The 16,353-nt window shown below is 36.2% G+C and overlaps 1 protein-coding gene across 1 annotated transcript in view; it reads right to left on the bottom strand.

Moving 5' to 3' along the window:
- The window catches only part of ATP8B1 (ATPase phospholipid transporting 8B1), a 66,307-nt gene extending 52,471 nt beyond the window's left edge, over positions 1-13,836 (bottom strand). The window contains exons 1-2 of the mRNA XM_044664574.1: positions 13,656-13,836; positions 335-432 (exon numbers count right to left, since the gene is read on the bottom strand). Coding sequence (XP_044520509.1) covers positions 335-432; positions 13,656-13,836 — 279 coding nt within the window. The remainder of the gene's footprint in view (positions 1-334; positions 433-13,655) is intronic.
- Between the last annotated feature and the right edge of the window lie 2,517 nt (positions 13,837-16,353).

Below are 16,353 nucleotides of genomic sequence, written 5' to 3'. Positions count from 1 at the left end.
GTTTCACAATAGCCTTATTATCTCCATTTTAGAAAGGAGGAAGTAGAGTTTTAGCAAGTTTAAATGACTTGTTGAGGGTCTTGCAGCTAATAAATGTTGATTTCTGACTCCCAAGTCCAGTATTTCATCCTTAAAGTATTTATGTAAATCACTTTCCTTCTTTATAGGGAAATATGTGGGTGGGGGAATAACCTACTGAATTTTGGTAGTCAACACTTACCTGCTTATCAAGGTAATTATAAAAGTATGAAGAATAGAAGATCACCATAAAGACTCTTACTGATACTGAGCAACCACAATTTAAAGACATTTTTGGAAGTTAAAGATAACTTACTGCATATTTGCTCTCTTTCAAGCAAAAGAATGTTGTGTTCATAAACTGGGGCTGCTCATGGAAGCTCCGATCATTTGCCTTCACTTGCCATGTACATTCTAAAAAAGATAGGGAGGGGGTAAGGGAAGGAAACAGTGAAACAAAACTTTCAAAAGAAAAAAAAATATATATATAGATATATACACGCTTCTTTACTTGACTGCTCATTTAAAAGGCATTATATACATGTGGATAATTCTCTCTCAATTATGAGATGGTAATAATAATAGCCAAAATGTTTACTTTGGTTAGTTCATCCTTTAAAGTTTCAATCATGGATAAAATGTATTCTTGGCTTTAATCCATCAAACAATGCCTGCTGACAATCCTGGCATTCTCACATCTCCCTGCTCTTTAGGAACTTAACAGAGCAGCACAGTTTAATGGCTACATTTGGGCAAACAATTGTCATACCCAAATCCGAGTGCTTTAAAACTCCTTGCTCTTCCCTCTCACTCTCTGGTTAGCATATGCCAAAACTTTCAGTCCCTTGTACAAAGCACTTCCTCCTTTCTGTCTAATGTATAAAATTTTACAAAATTCTATTTAAAGGCAAATTTCTTTTGAAAAGCTTATTGTTAGAAGCTTTCCCCTTTTGTTCTGTTTTTGATATAACTGGGTATTGCTTAATTCAAATTTCATCTCTTCCATTAAGTTACTTCACCCAATCTTTCCCCTTCTATAACATTTATTTTCTACATTCTCACATGTGCACACACATATATTCATATATATATATACACACATCCAGTGTCCCCAAAATCTTACTGCACCTCTAAGTTATTAAAACTTAAAAGATTTAAGGTGGAGGCAGCTGGGTAGCTCAGTGGAGTGAGAGCCAGGCCCAGAGATGGGAGGTCCTAGGTTAAAATCTGGCCTCAGACACTTCCTAGCTGTCACTTGACCCCCATTGCCTAGCCCTTACCACTCTTCTGCTTTGGAACCAATACACAGCATTGATTCCAAGATGGAAGGTAAGAGTTTTATATTAAAAAAATAAAAAAGATTTAAACTACTGAAGCCTTATCAGGGTTTGGGGATACTTTGTATACACACATACACACACACTAGTATAATTAATAATAATTATTTCTGTGTCTTATTTCCTTACTAGTTGGTAAAATTCCTGAAGCACAGGGACTTAAAAAACTCTCTCATTGCATCTATAAGTCAGTGCCTTATACAAGATCTGCTGAATTAATGAATGAATATCAGAACTTTTCCCTCCAAAAGTAAAAAATTGCTTTTGTTCACTTTTTCCCCTTCCAGCACAATGAAGCACATGTAACACCTGAATTCAAATTATGATGCAGTTGTCTTTTCCCTTATAAAAAGATTCTTTAATAATAAGATCCCATTTGCCTAGATATAATTTTGAATTCTCTTGGCAAATGGGCTCTTAACTTTTGCAGGTATTGGAACATATCCCCCATGGCCCTACTGTATGTATGTGTGTGTGTGGGTGTATAAAATAAACAAGTTTGGTTTTCTAAGTTAACATGCAGCCCACAAAGATCTTTATGTCTAGTACCTTTTCTATTTGGACTTTATACTACTGTTCTTGGCAACTCTATATGAAGAGATAAAAACATGCTTTAGAAGAACATTTCCTCATCCGAATGAAATGAGTAGCCATTCTTGGGACTACTTTACTGTTCATTCATTTCAGTCATGTCTGACTTTTTGTGACCCCCATTTTGGGTATTTGTGGCAAAAGATATTTGAGTAGTTTGACATTTCCTTCTCCAGCTCATTTTATAGATAAGGAAACTGAGTTAAGTGACTTGCCCAGGGTCACATAGGTAGTAAGTGTCTGAGGCCAGATTTGACATCTGGAAGATGAGTCTTCTTGACTCCTGACTAGAACCTGCTCTAGTCATTGCACCACCTAACTGTCCAGCTCACCTATCCTATTGGGATAGCACAGTATGTTTTTCTTCCAATGTTTGGTCTCCTTGCTTCTATCTTTCACAACTAATTTAATGGCTACACATTGAATTCTTCCTCTTTTCATGGCAACCATTTTGGTTCTCTCCATTGACTCCTTTTCTGAACTATGACCACCACCTCCCTCATCTATGGTTTAAACTCATTTGGTTATATGTATTTATATTCACAAGCACGTTTACTTAGGAAGCACCTCATTCTTATTTGGACACATTTTAACACAAAACTAAAAGTTAAGAAGCAGCATTAATTTGCAACTACTGTGTATATATCAGAAAAAAATCACTGGAGAGCCTAAAAAAATTAGACCAATGGGTGTTCTTCCCTTTCTATTATAATTCTCTACAGATGTGCAGATGTGAGGGTTTTTATGCTCATCAATTTTTTTAAAAATTGGTCAATATCTAAGCAAGAAGTAATTCTAATATTTAATGTGCCCTCTTGTCTGTCTGACCTACTTCAGACAAAAGAAACAGACAGCTAGATGGTGGATTAATCAATGACTTTCCTCTCCCACACCTCCATTCCTTCCTTTCATTGTGCTTTCAGAGCTAATTGTTTTAGTATAAGCCTTTCAGCAAATATGGGCAAAAGATCCCCTGCATGTTGGGTTTCTAAGTAGCACTTAAAAAGGCTGGCTATCATTAACAAATATTAACTAAAGCACCCACTATGTGCACAACAGTTTAGCCCCCATATCCAAATGCTTGGTGATCACAGGGAAACCTATTTTCCATGTCCACACAGAAGTTGTTTACTAAGTTGGAAATATAAACACAAAGAAAAGAAGCCTAACACTAGATTTAATAGCAAAACAGACATCCCACATACATATATACAGTATAATTTTTTTCATTAAATGATTTGCCCCATCCCCACTCCAGCACAGTGTAACTCCTTTAGTGTAGGTAGTTTTGCTGTGCTTTCTTTAGAATCTGGCACAGTGATTCCTACAAAGAACGTACTTAATAGATATTTGTTGAATTTAAAAACTTAAAAATTATAAATGAATGGGCATAGATTGAATGATCTTGCTATTTCATGTCAGTGAAGATTTAAGAAAGAGATATGGCTCATAGTCCCAGGGAACTTATTGAAATATAATTTACTAGAATTAAAAAAAAAGAATTCTTTGATGATATTGGCATGTCTATGACATAGGCAGCTTTTGTTCTGATGCTAGGACATGCTATAGCACATTTGAGGTACAATTAGGACTTAACAGATTATGGGTAAGCAGAAACTTTAGAGTTTACACTGTTTTATGCTTGGGAGAAAACAAAGGGAACTAGAATCTTTTATAAATCACCAACTTGGGGTAAGGCAAGTTCCGCACAGCTCTGACTATACCAATCATGAGTCAAAGTGCACATACAGGGGTTGATATAATTCCTTTGATGCTTAAAATTTATACCTCTGAATTCTTAAGTCACTTTTTCTATTTATGTTTTTTCCTTCTTCATGGGGAAAAATACCAAAAATGGAATGACTTTTTTCAATATTTGTCATTTATGTGCCCCTCAACACTCCCACACCAAAGTTCCAACAAAACACCAGTCTCCCTTCCCACAGTGCCCCTTGGAATGTCTGTTCTATAGGCAATAACCTTCCTTTGAACCTAAATCTCTTCCTCTCCCAGTCCTGTTGTCTTCTAATACTTACTGCAGCTTAGGCTCCCCACACTGATAACATACCTACCCTGGCAACACTTTCCAATACCAGCTATACTGTCCCTCATTTCCCGTGGTTCACTGGTGAAAGTTGGGGAGTTGGGATACTCCTTAGTTCTCTCCCTTACTTTCATCACTCAGTGACATCTCCTTTGAAATCCATGTTATTCATCACTACCACTCAATCAAAATACTGGAAGCTGTTGCTTACAGATAAGCCTTTTTCAGATATGCCCTTCCTTTTTCAATCAACTTCTGCCCTCATACTAAGAGACTTCAATATACATACTCTCCTTCAAAAAATGCTAACCACTCAATTCCTCAGCCTCACTTCCCAAGACCTACTCCTCCACCCCACCTCATACACACACATACAAAGATGGTCATACCCTTGATCTTACTATCACTCACAAATGTATTACCTCCATATTGAAGAATTCCCAAATCCCCTTATCTGAACATAATCTATTGACTTTAAACTTCTCTCTCTGTCTTCCCTTACCAAAACCTATGCTTTATCCATCCATAACATGACCCGTGACCCCTCAATTCCTTCACAAACCATCCTCTCTGCACTAGTCATTGTCTCCTCTTCCTCCATTCATCCAGATCAGAAATCCTCTAACATTTAGTAGATGATTCATAAAAGTTCCAGTAGCTGAAAAATCCATCACTAAATGACCAATCTATTGATGAGTTTTTTTATCAGTTAGTTAGACCATTCCCTCAGCTGATGGATATGTGTGATTTGAGGTATAATATAGTAAAGTAGGGCTTTTATATTCCACAAATTTATGATATAATAAAAATGTAATAGATTTGTCACACATAAGAAGTTTTATGATAGAGGACAAGTAGGGTGGTAGGGGCAATTAGGTAGTACAGTGGCTAGAGTACCATGCCTGAAGTCAGAAAGACTCATCAATAACAGCAAAAGTAGTGAGGTACAATAGAAAGAATCATGGTTTTGGAGTCAGATAACTGGAGCAAAATCCTAGTTCGCTCCTTATTATCTGTGTGACTTTAGGATAACCCCTTTGATCCCTTTGGTCTTCAGTTTCCCAATCTATAAACTAGGTAACAGGGTTGGTGACCTCTAACATTCATATATAGAAAATATTCTACCATAGTGATATTAAAGGATAGGGATTAAGGAGAAAGAAGGAGATTGAGACTAGAAAAGTAAGCAGACAAGGAGAAGGGAAAGGAAAACAAGAGAAAATGAAGAGTATTCATTTAGATGAAATGTTTTCTTAAAGAAATATGGTGCAAAATCATAAAGATTTAAGATAAGACAGGAGTTGAAACAAGAGCTAGTTTTTCATTTATTACTACCAAATTCTGGACAGTAAAGATCAGAGAATATAATGGCCATGAAAATACATAGACTATTAATATTATTGGGTGAGGAATTTTTAATTGGAAAAAAACCTATAAAATTTAAAATGTCAGTCAACCTACCATATCAATGCTATAGATAAGCTAGTTTTCAAGATTTCTACTCCCACAGTATCAAGTCTTTACAAAATATAAATGTGGAGAGAAATTAATTGGTATTCTGTTGCAGAAAAAAATTCCATAAAAACAGATAAGTGAATCTTCAAGCAAGCCAATTATGGCCATTTCTTTTCAAATAAGAAGACTAGCATTCACCAATAGTTTAGTAAACAGTTCTTAATTGTTTAAGCCAAAACATTTATTACAGAGAAAATGCTCTCATTTCATAACTGACCTATAGAAAATAAAATGTGGATTTAACATTTCTCAATATTAAAGTATTTCACCTTGTATTTTAGAATAGTTGTCTTCTAAATGTTTATCACATAGCCCATCATTTTAAAAAAAGTGTGCATCTCCAATAAGTATAATATTCATGTAAATTCATACTATGATGGTAGCATATATTATAAAACATGAAAAAATATTTAAATAAGCTAAAATTATATTATTTTTAAAATAAAATTTTATTTTGTTTTATTTAGCAGTACAAAAGCCTTACTGAGTAGAAAATTCTGTGTCCAAGTCTCTTATATGCATAGATATGATAGTTTTTTCCTCTGTGATGCATTATTTTAAGAAACAAAAGATTAATTATTTTAAAATCCTTACCTTCCATCTTAGAATTAATACTATGTTTTGGTTCTAAAGAGCAGTAAAGGTTAGGCAATGGGAATTAAGTGATTTGGCCAGGGACACACAGTTAGGAAGTGTCAGAGAAGGCATTTAAATCCAGGACCTATCTCTGGGCGTGGTTTTCTATCTACGGAGTCACATAGTTGCCCCTCAAAAGACTGGTTTTTAACTATTATTCTAATTGAAATTGTTTCACAATATCTCAAGTCCCAATGAGGTTTATCATTAACAAAAGGAGATATACATTGTTATTTTAAAAACATTCTTAATAATTTTAAAAATTTCAAAAATCTTTTGATCTTTTTGTCGGATATGATTCAATCAGAACTTCTTAACCTGAAGTTTGTGAATTTAAAAAAGGTGTGCTTTAAAAAATGTGTATTTCAAAGTAATTGATTTCTTTTCTATACTATGAAATTGTTTTATGCATTTAAAAACATGATTCTGAGAAGGGCTTTAGCAGCCTGCCAAAGGGATTAGGACATAGAAAAAAACCTTAAGATCTCTTTAACAAGAAGTTTTGTTTTATCCTACAAAGCAGCTGATGTTACTAATAAAAGGAACATGAAAAAGACAGGTGATCTCTGTTATCTTGTTTGTATGCACATTATTATGCTCTTCAGATCATGCCTTTTCCATTTTGTTTATTTTGCAGGAATCTTTTTAAGTCACTTACTTTGTAAGGATAAGATTTTTTAAAAATCTAGTTAGAATATTTTCCCATGGTTCTATGATTCATGATTTTCCCTCACTCCTACAGGATCTGAAAAGCAATTCCACTGGGTTATACATGTATCATTGTTTAAAACCTATTTCCATGTTATTTATATTTGCAGAAAGGTGATCTTTTAACATCAAAACCCAAACACATCCCCATCGAACCGTGTTCGAACATATGTTTTTCTTCTGCGTTTTTGCTCCCACAGCTCTTTCTCTGGATGTGGATAGCTTTCTTTCTCATAAGTCCCTCAGAATTGTCCTGGATCATTGTATTGCTGCTAGTAGAGAAGTCCGTTACATTCAAATGTGCCACAGTGTATCAGTCTCTGTGTACAACATTCTCCTGGTTTTGCTTCTTTCACTCTGCATCAGTTCCTGGAGGTCTTTCCAGTTCACATGGAATTCCTCCAGTTCATCATTCCTTTCACCACAATAGTATTCCATCACCAACAGATATCACAATTTGTTCAGTCATTCCCCAGTCAATAGACACCCCCCCATTTTCCAATTTTTTGCCACCACAAAGAGCATGGCTATAAATTTTTTTTACAAGTCTTTTCCCTTATTATCTTTCTGGGATACAAACCCAGCAACAGTATGGTTAGATCAAAGGGCAGGCAGTCTATTAAAACCCTTTGAGCATAGTTCCAAATTGCCCTCTAGAATGGTTGGACCAATTTACAATTCCACTAGCAGTGTATTAGTGTCTCAATTTTGCCACATCCTCTCCAACATTTATCACTTTCCTTTGCTGCCATATTGGCCAGTCAGCTAGGTGTGAGGGGGTACCTCAGAGTTGTTTTTATTCGAATTTCTCTAATCAAGAGGGATTTAAAACACTTTTTCGTGAGTTTATTGATAATTTTGATTTCTTCATGTGCGAACTGTCTATTCATGTCCCCTGGCCTTTTGTCGATTGGAAAATGGCTTGATTTTTTGTAAATATGACTTAGTTGTAAGGATAAGACTTTTTGCTGCTGTTGCAGAGTTATTTTTTAATTCCATCTGACTCTTCATACCCTCATTTGGAGTTTTTTGGCAAAGATACTGTCGTGGCCTGTCATTTCCTTCTCTAACTCTTCCAGATAAGGAAACTTAGACAAGCAGGGTTAAGTGACTTGCCTAGGGTCACACAGTTAGGAAGTGTCTGAGGCCAGATCTGAACTCAAGAAGATGAATTATTCCTTACTCAAGACCCAACACTGTGCCACAGGTTAGCTAAAACTAGATAATATAAATCAGTCAATTTGTAAAGAAATTTAATTCAGACTATTCATCAGAATATCAAATACTGAAGTTGAAGCCTAAATACTTTGGTCACATAATGAGAAGACTGGATAAGACAGACCCTGAAGTTAGGAAAGATTAAAGGCAAAAGGAAAAGGAGACAAATGGATAGATGGGGTTATGGAAACAACAAGCATAAAATTCGATGCTCTTGAGAGATAGTAGAGGATAGAAGAGTTGGCATGCTATGTTCCATGGGGTTACAAAGTTGGGCATGACTGAACAACTGAACAACAAAAGTAATATAATCCATAAATTCACCTAAGCAGGTACACAGAAACCACTATATGTAGCAAAATACAGAAAAAGAATTCATGAGTGAAGATGCTACTGTCTAACCACTCATATTGACAGAATCCTATTCTTCTCTCCATGCTAAATATGGTATTTGATCACATGATGGTTCTGGGGTCAATCCATAGAGTAAAAGCTAGTAAAGTCTATTTTTTTCTTTTTTTTCTTAAATTAAATAATATGGAGAAATTCTAATATTTTCTTCCTTTGCCCCAATGAGTCACATGTCATCCAATTCTGTACACTACTCTTCTAGAGCTAAGGATTTGTTTTTCTTTTCTAGTTTAACATATTTCCAGCTTATTCATAGTATGTTAGTGGTGTAAAGATCCTAAAAGATCATCTCAGTGAAAACCTTCATTTAATGAGATGTTCTAATGGGGGCACAAGGAAGTTCAAGATCTTGTCCTAGTTCACAAAGCTAGTAAGATGGGCCTAAAATCATAACTTGTCTGATCTCCACTTCAGTGTTCTTTCTACTATATTATGTTGCTTCTCTTGGAACTTGGAATCTAACTGGGTTCAAAACTCAATCCTCAATATTTATTAGCTATGTGGCCTTAGTTTAATAAAAAATTCTTTGAGCCTCAATTTCCTTAGCTGGAAAATGAGAGTGAGAGATAGTTTAAGATAATGAATATGGACTTGGATTTGGAATGAAATAAACTTGTCAGAATCTAATTTTTTAAAAGATAAAACCCTTACCTTCCATCTTATAATCAATAGTGTGTATTGGTTCTAAGGGAGAAGAGCAGGAAGGGCTAGGCAATGGATGTTAAGTGACTTGCCCAGGGTCACCCAGAGTCGGAGGCCAGATTTGAACCCAGGACCTCCCATCTCTAAGCCTGACTGAATCCACTGAGCCACCCAGCTGCCCACAGAATCTTCATAAAAAAACTATTTTTGTTGGTATATTATTGTATTTGTCTATAAAATATAGCCTGGTTAAACTTCCACAAAAAAAAGCAATAGAGTTATAAGTTCAGAGCGGTACTATTCTCTGTCATGCATATATATTAATAAATATGTGTATTCACACAAAAACACACATATATATGTATATATATATAATTTTTTTGTGTATGTATACTAGCCCACAGGTGCATAGGCTAGGAACTAGGTTTCTAATTTCATTGCAACAGGAACTATCAGATCTATCAAGTCATGATCACAAAATTTCTGAAACATAACCTTAGAGAGATGCCTAGAATTCTGAGAAGTTAAAAGGCTTTCTCAAGGTCGCATAGCCAGTATATATCAGAAGTAGAACTTGAACAATGAACTTCCTAGATTTAAATTATAGCTCTCTCTCTCCACTAGGTCATGATATTTCTTGAAATATTCTTTTATCACAAAAGGAACATACTATATGTACACATGTGTGTGTGTTTATGTGCTGGGGTGGGGGGTTAGAAGTAGGGGATAAGTAACAAAATCACCAGTATCTAGAGTTGCTCGGGAAAAAAAGAATAAAAACTCCAAGTAAAGGTACACTCAAAGAAAAATAGTCAAACTGACCACTTAATGAATTCAAAGTAACATCAAGAGTGAATTTCCATAGGTTAAAGAGGGCAGTCGTCTGCATTAATTGTCCTCTACAAGTTGAACAGTCAACCCTAATCTTGGAACATTAGGCTGTGTGCACACAGGAAAAAACCAGAGTTGACAGTTTTCTTCCACTACGTGCTTCTATTAAATTTCTGAATGCAACTGATCCAGGTTCATTTTCTGAGTCTTAACCAACTTATATGATTGTGTGGCCTAAACAACAAAATACAAAGCTAAATACACCCCGCCACTCATTGTGGTGCCAATAGATATAAAGTACTTTATCAGCAGCAGTCACAGTTATGAAAATGTCTATATTACATTGCAGGAAAGAATGAGGAAGAAATCTGTCCAGGAAATCAGCTGGAACTAAACTGTTAGCTTGTTTGGTTTCTTCAACTTTATTCCAATTCTACTAACATCTAGATTCAGCTTCTCATCACTGAGAGTCATCTCCATTTTCATGTTATTTTTTCTTCTAAACTCACCATCATTTGATTAGCTTCTCATTCGCTGATTAGCATTTCTCATAAAATATTTCAGTTTTGTGCTCATTGCTTTAAAACTAAAACATACAACTGAAAGTATATGACATAGCTCAATAATTTAATATCTGAAAGTTATACTAATGATGAAATTAATAATTAGAATAAAAGAACACATATTAGTTTCATAGTGTTCAGAAGCCTCAATAGAGTGAGGGAGAATAGTGGATGAGAGGGAGCTACTGCCACAAAATACAGAGGAGAAACTAAAGCCAAGAAGGGAAATAAATGCCTTGTGGATTCTTGGCACATTCTAGTTATGTAGCAGATGTGATGTCTCATGAATCCAGGTAGAGGTTCATGGCTCTAAAAGCTAGAAGGGATTTAAGAGGCCATCTAGCCTGCTTGCCTTTTTATAAATGAAGAAAACCTAAGATCCAGTAAGGATGGGGAGGTGGTGCAGGGGCTAAAACACTAGGCTTGGAATCAGGAAGAATCATCTTTCTGAGTTCAAATCCAGCTCAGACACTTACTAGCTGTATGACCTTGGGCAAGTCACTTAACCTTGTTTGCTCAGTTCCTCATCTGTAAAATAAGCTGGAGAAGGAAATGTCAAAAGTACTCCAGCATCTTTGCTAAGCAAATTCTAAATGGAGAGTCATGAAACAATTGAACAATAATAAAAGGTCCATCAAGCTTGACCAGTCCAAAGGCACACAGACAAGTAACAGGATCTAGGCCCTAAGACTCCAAATCTAAAGTTTTCAGTTAGTCAACAAGAATTTATTAAGTGTTTACTATGTGCCAAGTACTGTACAAACCATCTGGAGTACAAAGAAAGGCAAAAACAGTCCCTGACCTCAAGCAGCCCCTGTTCTAATGAGGGAGGTATCATATAAACAACAGTATGTGTTAAAGGCTGCATTTGAACCCAGGTCTTCCTGACTCCAGACCCATCATATCTCTAGAGTAAATCGAAGGCACTCTCAGAGGGAAAGGCATTAATAGCATGTGGGTGAGCTGAAAAAGGAATTTAGGGGAAAGTGAGGCTTGAAGAAATCCAGAGAAAGCAAGAGATGGAGAAGAGAGGGACAACTAGCACAAAGACACAGAAACAAAATAGAGTCTTGTTCAAATTGGAGAAAGTAAAAGTAGATGAGTGTTTCGAAATGTAGTGAATTAAAGGGCATAAAATGTAAAAAGACCAAGAAGTCAAGAAAGGTCCAGGTTACGAACAGTTTTAAATGCCCCTCCAACGGTTTATATTTGATCTTAGAGATAATAAAGGAGCCATGGAAGCTTACTGAGCAAGGGGGTGACATGGTCATACCCACACTTTAGAAAACCATCTTGGCATATGAGTGAAAGACAGACTGGAATGGGGAAGAATCCACAGCAAGAAGATCAATCAGAAGGCTACTGTGATACTCCAAGTGAGAGGTGCTGAACTAGGATTATGGCGGTATGAGTGGATACACACACACACACACACACACACACACACACACACACACACATATGAGATGTGAAAGTAGAAATAACAGGGTTGATTGGTTGTTTTTTTTTTTCCGGATTGAATTTTTAAGGTAAGTTTGATTAATGGATAACTTTGACAGTAATAGGGAAGTTGGGAAGGGGGGGGGGAGATAATGAGTCCTCTGTATAGGATATGTTGAGTTTGAGAGGACTAGAGATCATCTAATGCATATTGGGATTCCAAGGTTCCATAAGGATAGGGATTGGACTTGTGATTTCACTATAGGAAACTTCCCTATGAGGAAACTCTAATAATACACATCAGTAACTTCACTGCAACTTATTCTTGTTGTTCAGTCATGTCTGACTCTTCATGACCCCATTTGGGGTTTTCTTGGCAAAGATACAGGAGTGATTTGCCATTTCCTTTTCTAGCTCATTTTATAGATGAGGCAAAAAGGGTTAAATGCCTTGCCCAGGACCACACAGCTCTCGCTCTCTCTCTCTCTCTCTCTCTCTCTCTCTCTCTCTCTCTCTCTCTCTCTCTCTCTGATTATAACTCTGCTCCAGAGTTTTTGCCTTTTTCTTTTTTCTTTTTTCATAAGGAGTGACTTATCTGTAGAGTAGCAAGCTGTGGTAAGATGATAAGTGACTTCTGAAAAGGAATAACCCTTGATTAGACATTTCCTTAAGCCTAAACTACCTATAGATTTAGTAAATAGAAAGGACTTTATTAGCCCTCTCTCTCTTTCAAAATCTCTCTGACTCTGTCTCTCCTTAAAACCTTACCTTCTGTTTTAGAATCGATACTATAGTATTAGTCCCAAGGCAGAAGAGTAGTAAAGATTAGGCAATTGGGATTAAGTTAAGTGATTTGCCCAAGGTCACACACATCTAGGATCTCCCATCTCCAGGCCTGGCTCTCTCTCCACTACCTAGCTGCCTTGTGGCTCTCTCTTCTGCACTACACTGTTGGTTCTAAGGTTCCTCTGTTAATATCAATTGCGGTGTGACTGAACAATATTGAAGCTAAGGGTGAAGAATCTGATCTTTGGAAGATCTCACCCTACTTCTGCCTCCAAGGCCCTCTATTTCCATTGTAATGTCCTTTTCTCTCTACCTTCCAATCTCTCAAATTTATGATTATGTATACATTTTTACTATAATCTACCTGTACATAAATGCTGAGAATATTTTATTTCCTGGCCCACTAGAGTTTCAGTGCCAAGCAGTCTAGAAGAGAATGACACCTTCAGGATGCTGTGACTTTTAGGTGACTGACAAAGCCTTTTGAGGTCATGGAGAGACTTAGTAGAACAGAAGACTTTTGATGGAAGTTATCATTTTGTTGGATATTTTATATTATTTTCATTATTTTTAAGGCAGTGCTTGTAAATTATCCCTGTGGATGACTCCTATTAACAGATTTATATCGACAATATAGTTAAACAAGAGAAATAATTTGTACTGTGCTTATCTTGTTAACATGCGCCCCTTTCAATTCCTGGGTCATAAAACAGAAATTATTCATTTTCAACTTAATTTTTAAAATACACAAGCTGTTGAATTTAATAATAAAATCAAGAGATTCCCCTGGGCTGGGCTGAATGAGATGTGCTTTGTAAAAGTCCAGGTTATATCTGGAATGGGGAGCAGGGCACTATTAAAAAGTTTACAATTCTACCCATTTGTTGGACAGCCCTTATACTCTTGTAACTTTACCTTTCCTGACTGGTTCTCGGTTTTCCTCTGCTTCTCTATTGACTCTGTTTTGCTCTGGTTCAACTGCAGGCTCTTGTTCATCAAGTTCATCCTCTGTTTCATCATCACTATAGGGAACAACTTCATCATTGGGCTGAGAGTCCTCCTCAAGTGTAGTTTCTGAGTCTCTTTCCCTATTCATTCTGCTGGCAATCAGGAACTACCTAGTTTTAAAAGAAAGGAAAGGAAAAACAGAACAGGCTAAGATGGGGTTAATTATTACAGTTATTCAGTTTGTAATTAACTTTGGCTCTGTCCCTTTACTTCTATTATAATAGCTTAACTTTCTTGAAATATAGTAAATATCACAACCAGAATGCAGAGGTTTAAATTTTCGTAAAAAATGGGGCAGCTAGGTGGCTCAGTGGATTGAGAGCCAAGCCCAGAGACAGGAGATCCTGGGTTCAAATCTGCCCTCATACTTCCTAGCTGTATGATCCTGAGCAAGTCACTTAACCTTAACTGCCTAGCCCTTACCATTCTTCTGCCTTGGAACCAATACTTGGAATGATATTTGGAATGGATTCAAAGATAGAAGGTAAGGATTAAAAAAAAATTTACACAAGAATAAGAATAAAAAGCAACTCCTGTTTATATCCAACAAAATTTTTTATGATGATAAAATTTAGGAGCTTAGAATATCATTTAAGAGAGTAAAAAATATTTTAAATAGAAGAATAAAATACATTGTATCAAAGTTGTTTTAAATCGGTTCTCTTCCCACCCTACTTCTGCCTCTGAGGCCCTCTATTTCCATTGTAATGTCTTTTTCTCTCTACCTTCCAATCTCTCAAATTTATGATTATGTACACATTTTTACTACAATCTACCTGTACATAAATGCTGAGAATATTTTTAAATTAATTCTTCCATTTAAAAAACCCTTTTTAAAAAAAACAACACAACTTTGAACTAATTTAGAATTTAAAATAATAAAAATAGAGATTGTCACTGTTTACTTATGTTATAATGCCAAGAAAATTGATCTGATTCATTTTGATGACCACAGATCCATCATATTTTTTTGCTATAATTTGTTTTTTCATAGTCAACTGCAAGCTGTCAGATTTTGGGTTATGATCAGAATCTAATACGTTGAGCATTTAAATTCAACTTGAAAGCAGCATGAGTAGACATAGACATGAGTTTTTGAAAGGTGTTTATCTGCCTTGTCCATGCTTTTAAAACTTTTTGCTCTTCTGAGTAACAATAACAACTGCCATGTGTATAATAGCGCTTTATCAGTAAGTTATTTCATCTGAGCCACATCACCATTCTGTGAGCTGTGGTACTACAGGGTTTTTGGTCCAGGTATGTGATTTCAGAAGTAGATAGCTTCCTACGTGGGAAACTACCACTCTACCCTCAACACACTTAATCTGGGACTTGTTTGTTGTTTGTTGTAGTACTAGGAGGAGGAAGAGGAAGAGGAGGAGGAGGAGGAGGAGGAGGAGGAGGAGGAGGAGGAGGAAATGAGAGAAAACACATCTCCCACTGCTTAGCACAATTCTGGCACATAGCAGGAGATTATTAAATGTTTTTTGACTTTGAATTCATTTGTACAAGAGACAAGAGTCAGAGATAACCTGAAGATTATGTGTCTGAGTGATTAAAAGGATGTCACCAAAAGAAAAAAAAAAGGCCTTTGAACAAAGGAAAGATTTTTTTTTTAGGGGAAGGAGAACAGAGAATTGTTTTTCAGATTCAGAATATATATTACATTTAAGATACAGTTTTATTTGATTAATCATATGTAAAGTTTTTCTATCTATAAATGTGAGAAAGTTTTTGTTTATTCCACAGAACAAAAAAGGGATTTATGCCTTTAAAATGGTATTTCCTTCTGGCCTGTGAACTGTGGGATGATGGAAGATACACTCAGTAAGGAAGTCCAGAAGCTGGGTTCTATCTAGGCTTAGCTTTCCATACTGTTCTGCAGAGAAGGAAGCATCTTTTCCTATGCTATAATTGCTCCTTCTGTTGTCCCATCTCAAATTATTAAACCAAACTACAACTTTCTATGGGATATGACTCAATCCATCCCACTCTGCCAGTCATGCTGTCATCTATAAAATGAAGTTTTGTACTAGGACAAGAGTTCTTATCCATTTTTATGTCATGGACCCATTCGGCAGTTTGCTGAAGTCTGCGAACTCTTCTCACNGCTCAGAGGGGTAATGTGCCTTCCCTATGGTCATATAACTGCTAAACAGTGGAAGCACAAATCCTGGTCTTACTGACCCCAATTCCTACACTCTTCCTGCTATATGCTCTGCCTCTTACAATAGATTTCTTTTTTTTTTTAAGCCTTATACCTTCTTTCTATCTTACCATCAGTTCTAAGAAAGAAGGATGACAAGGGTAGGGACAGCTTTGTAGTTCAGTGGATACACTGTCAAGCCTGGAGGCAGGGAGGTCCTGGGATCAAATTTGACTTCAGATACTTTCTAGCTGTATGATCCTGGGCCAGTCACTTAACCATAATTTACCAGCCCATACCACTCTTTTGTCTTGGAACTGATACTTAATATTGATTCTAAGACAAAAGGTAAGGGTTTAAAAAAAGAGCAACGAGGGCTAGGTAATTGGGGTTAATTGACTCACTCAGGGTCATGTAACTAAAAAGTATCTGAGGCCAAATTTGAACTCAGGTCATCCC

The sequence above is a fragment of the Gracilinanus agilis genome, chromosome 1 (assembly GCF_016433145.1).
Source record: "Gracilinanus agilis isolate LMUSP501 chromosome 1, AgileGrace, whole genome shotgun sequence".
Lineage (NCBI taxonomy): Eukaryota > Metazoa > Chordata > Mammalia > Didelphimorphia > Didelphidae > Gracilinanus > Gracilinanus agilis.
The sequence above is the reverse complement of the archived record's forward strand: the minus strand, read 5'-3'. Positions and strand labels throughout refer to the sequence as shown.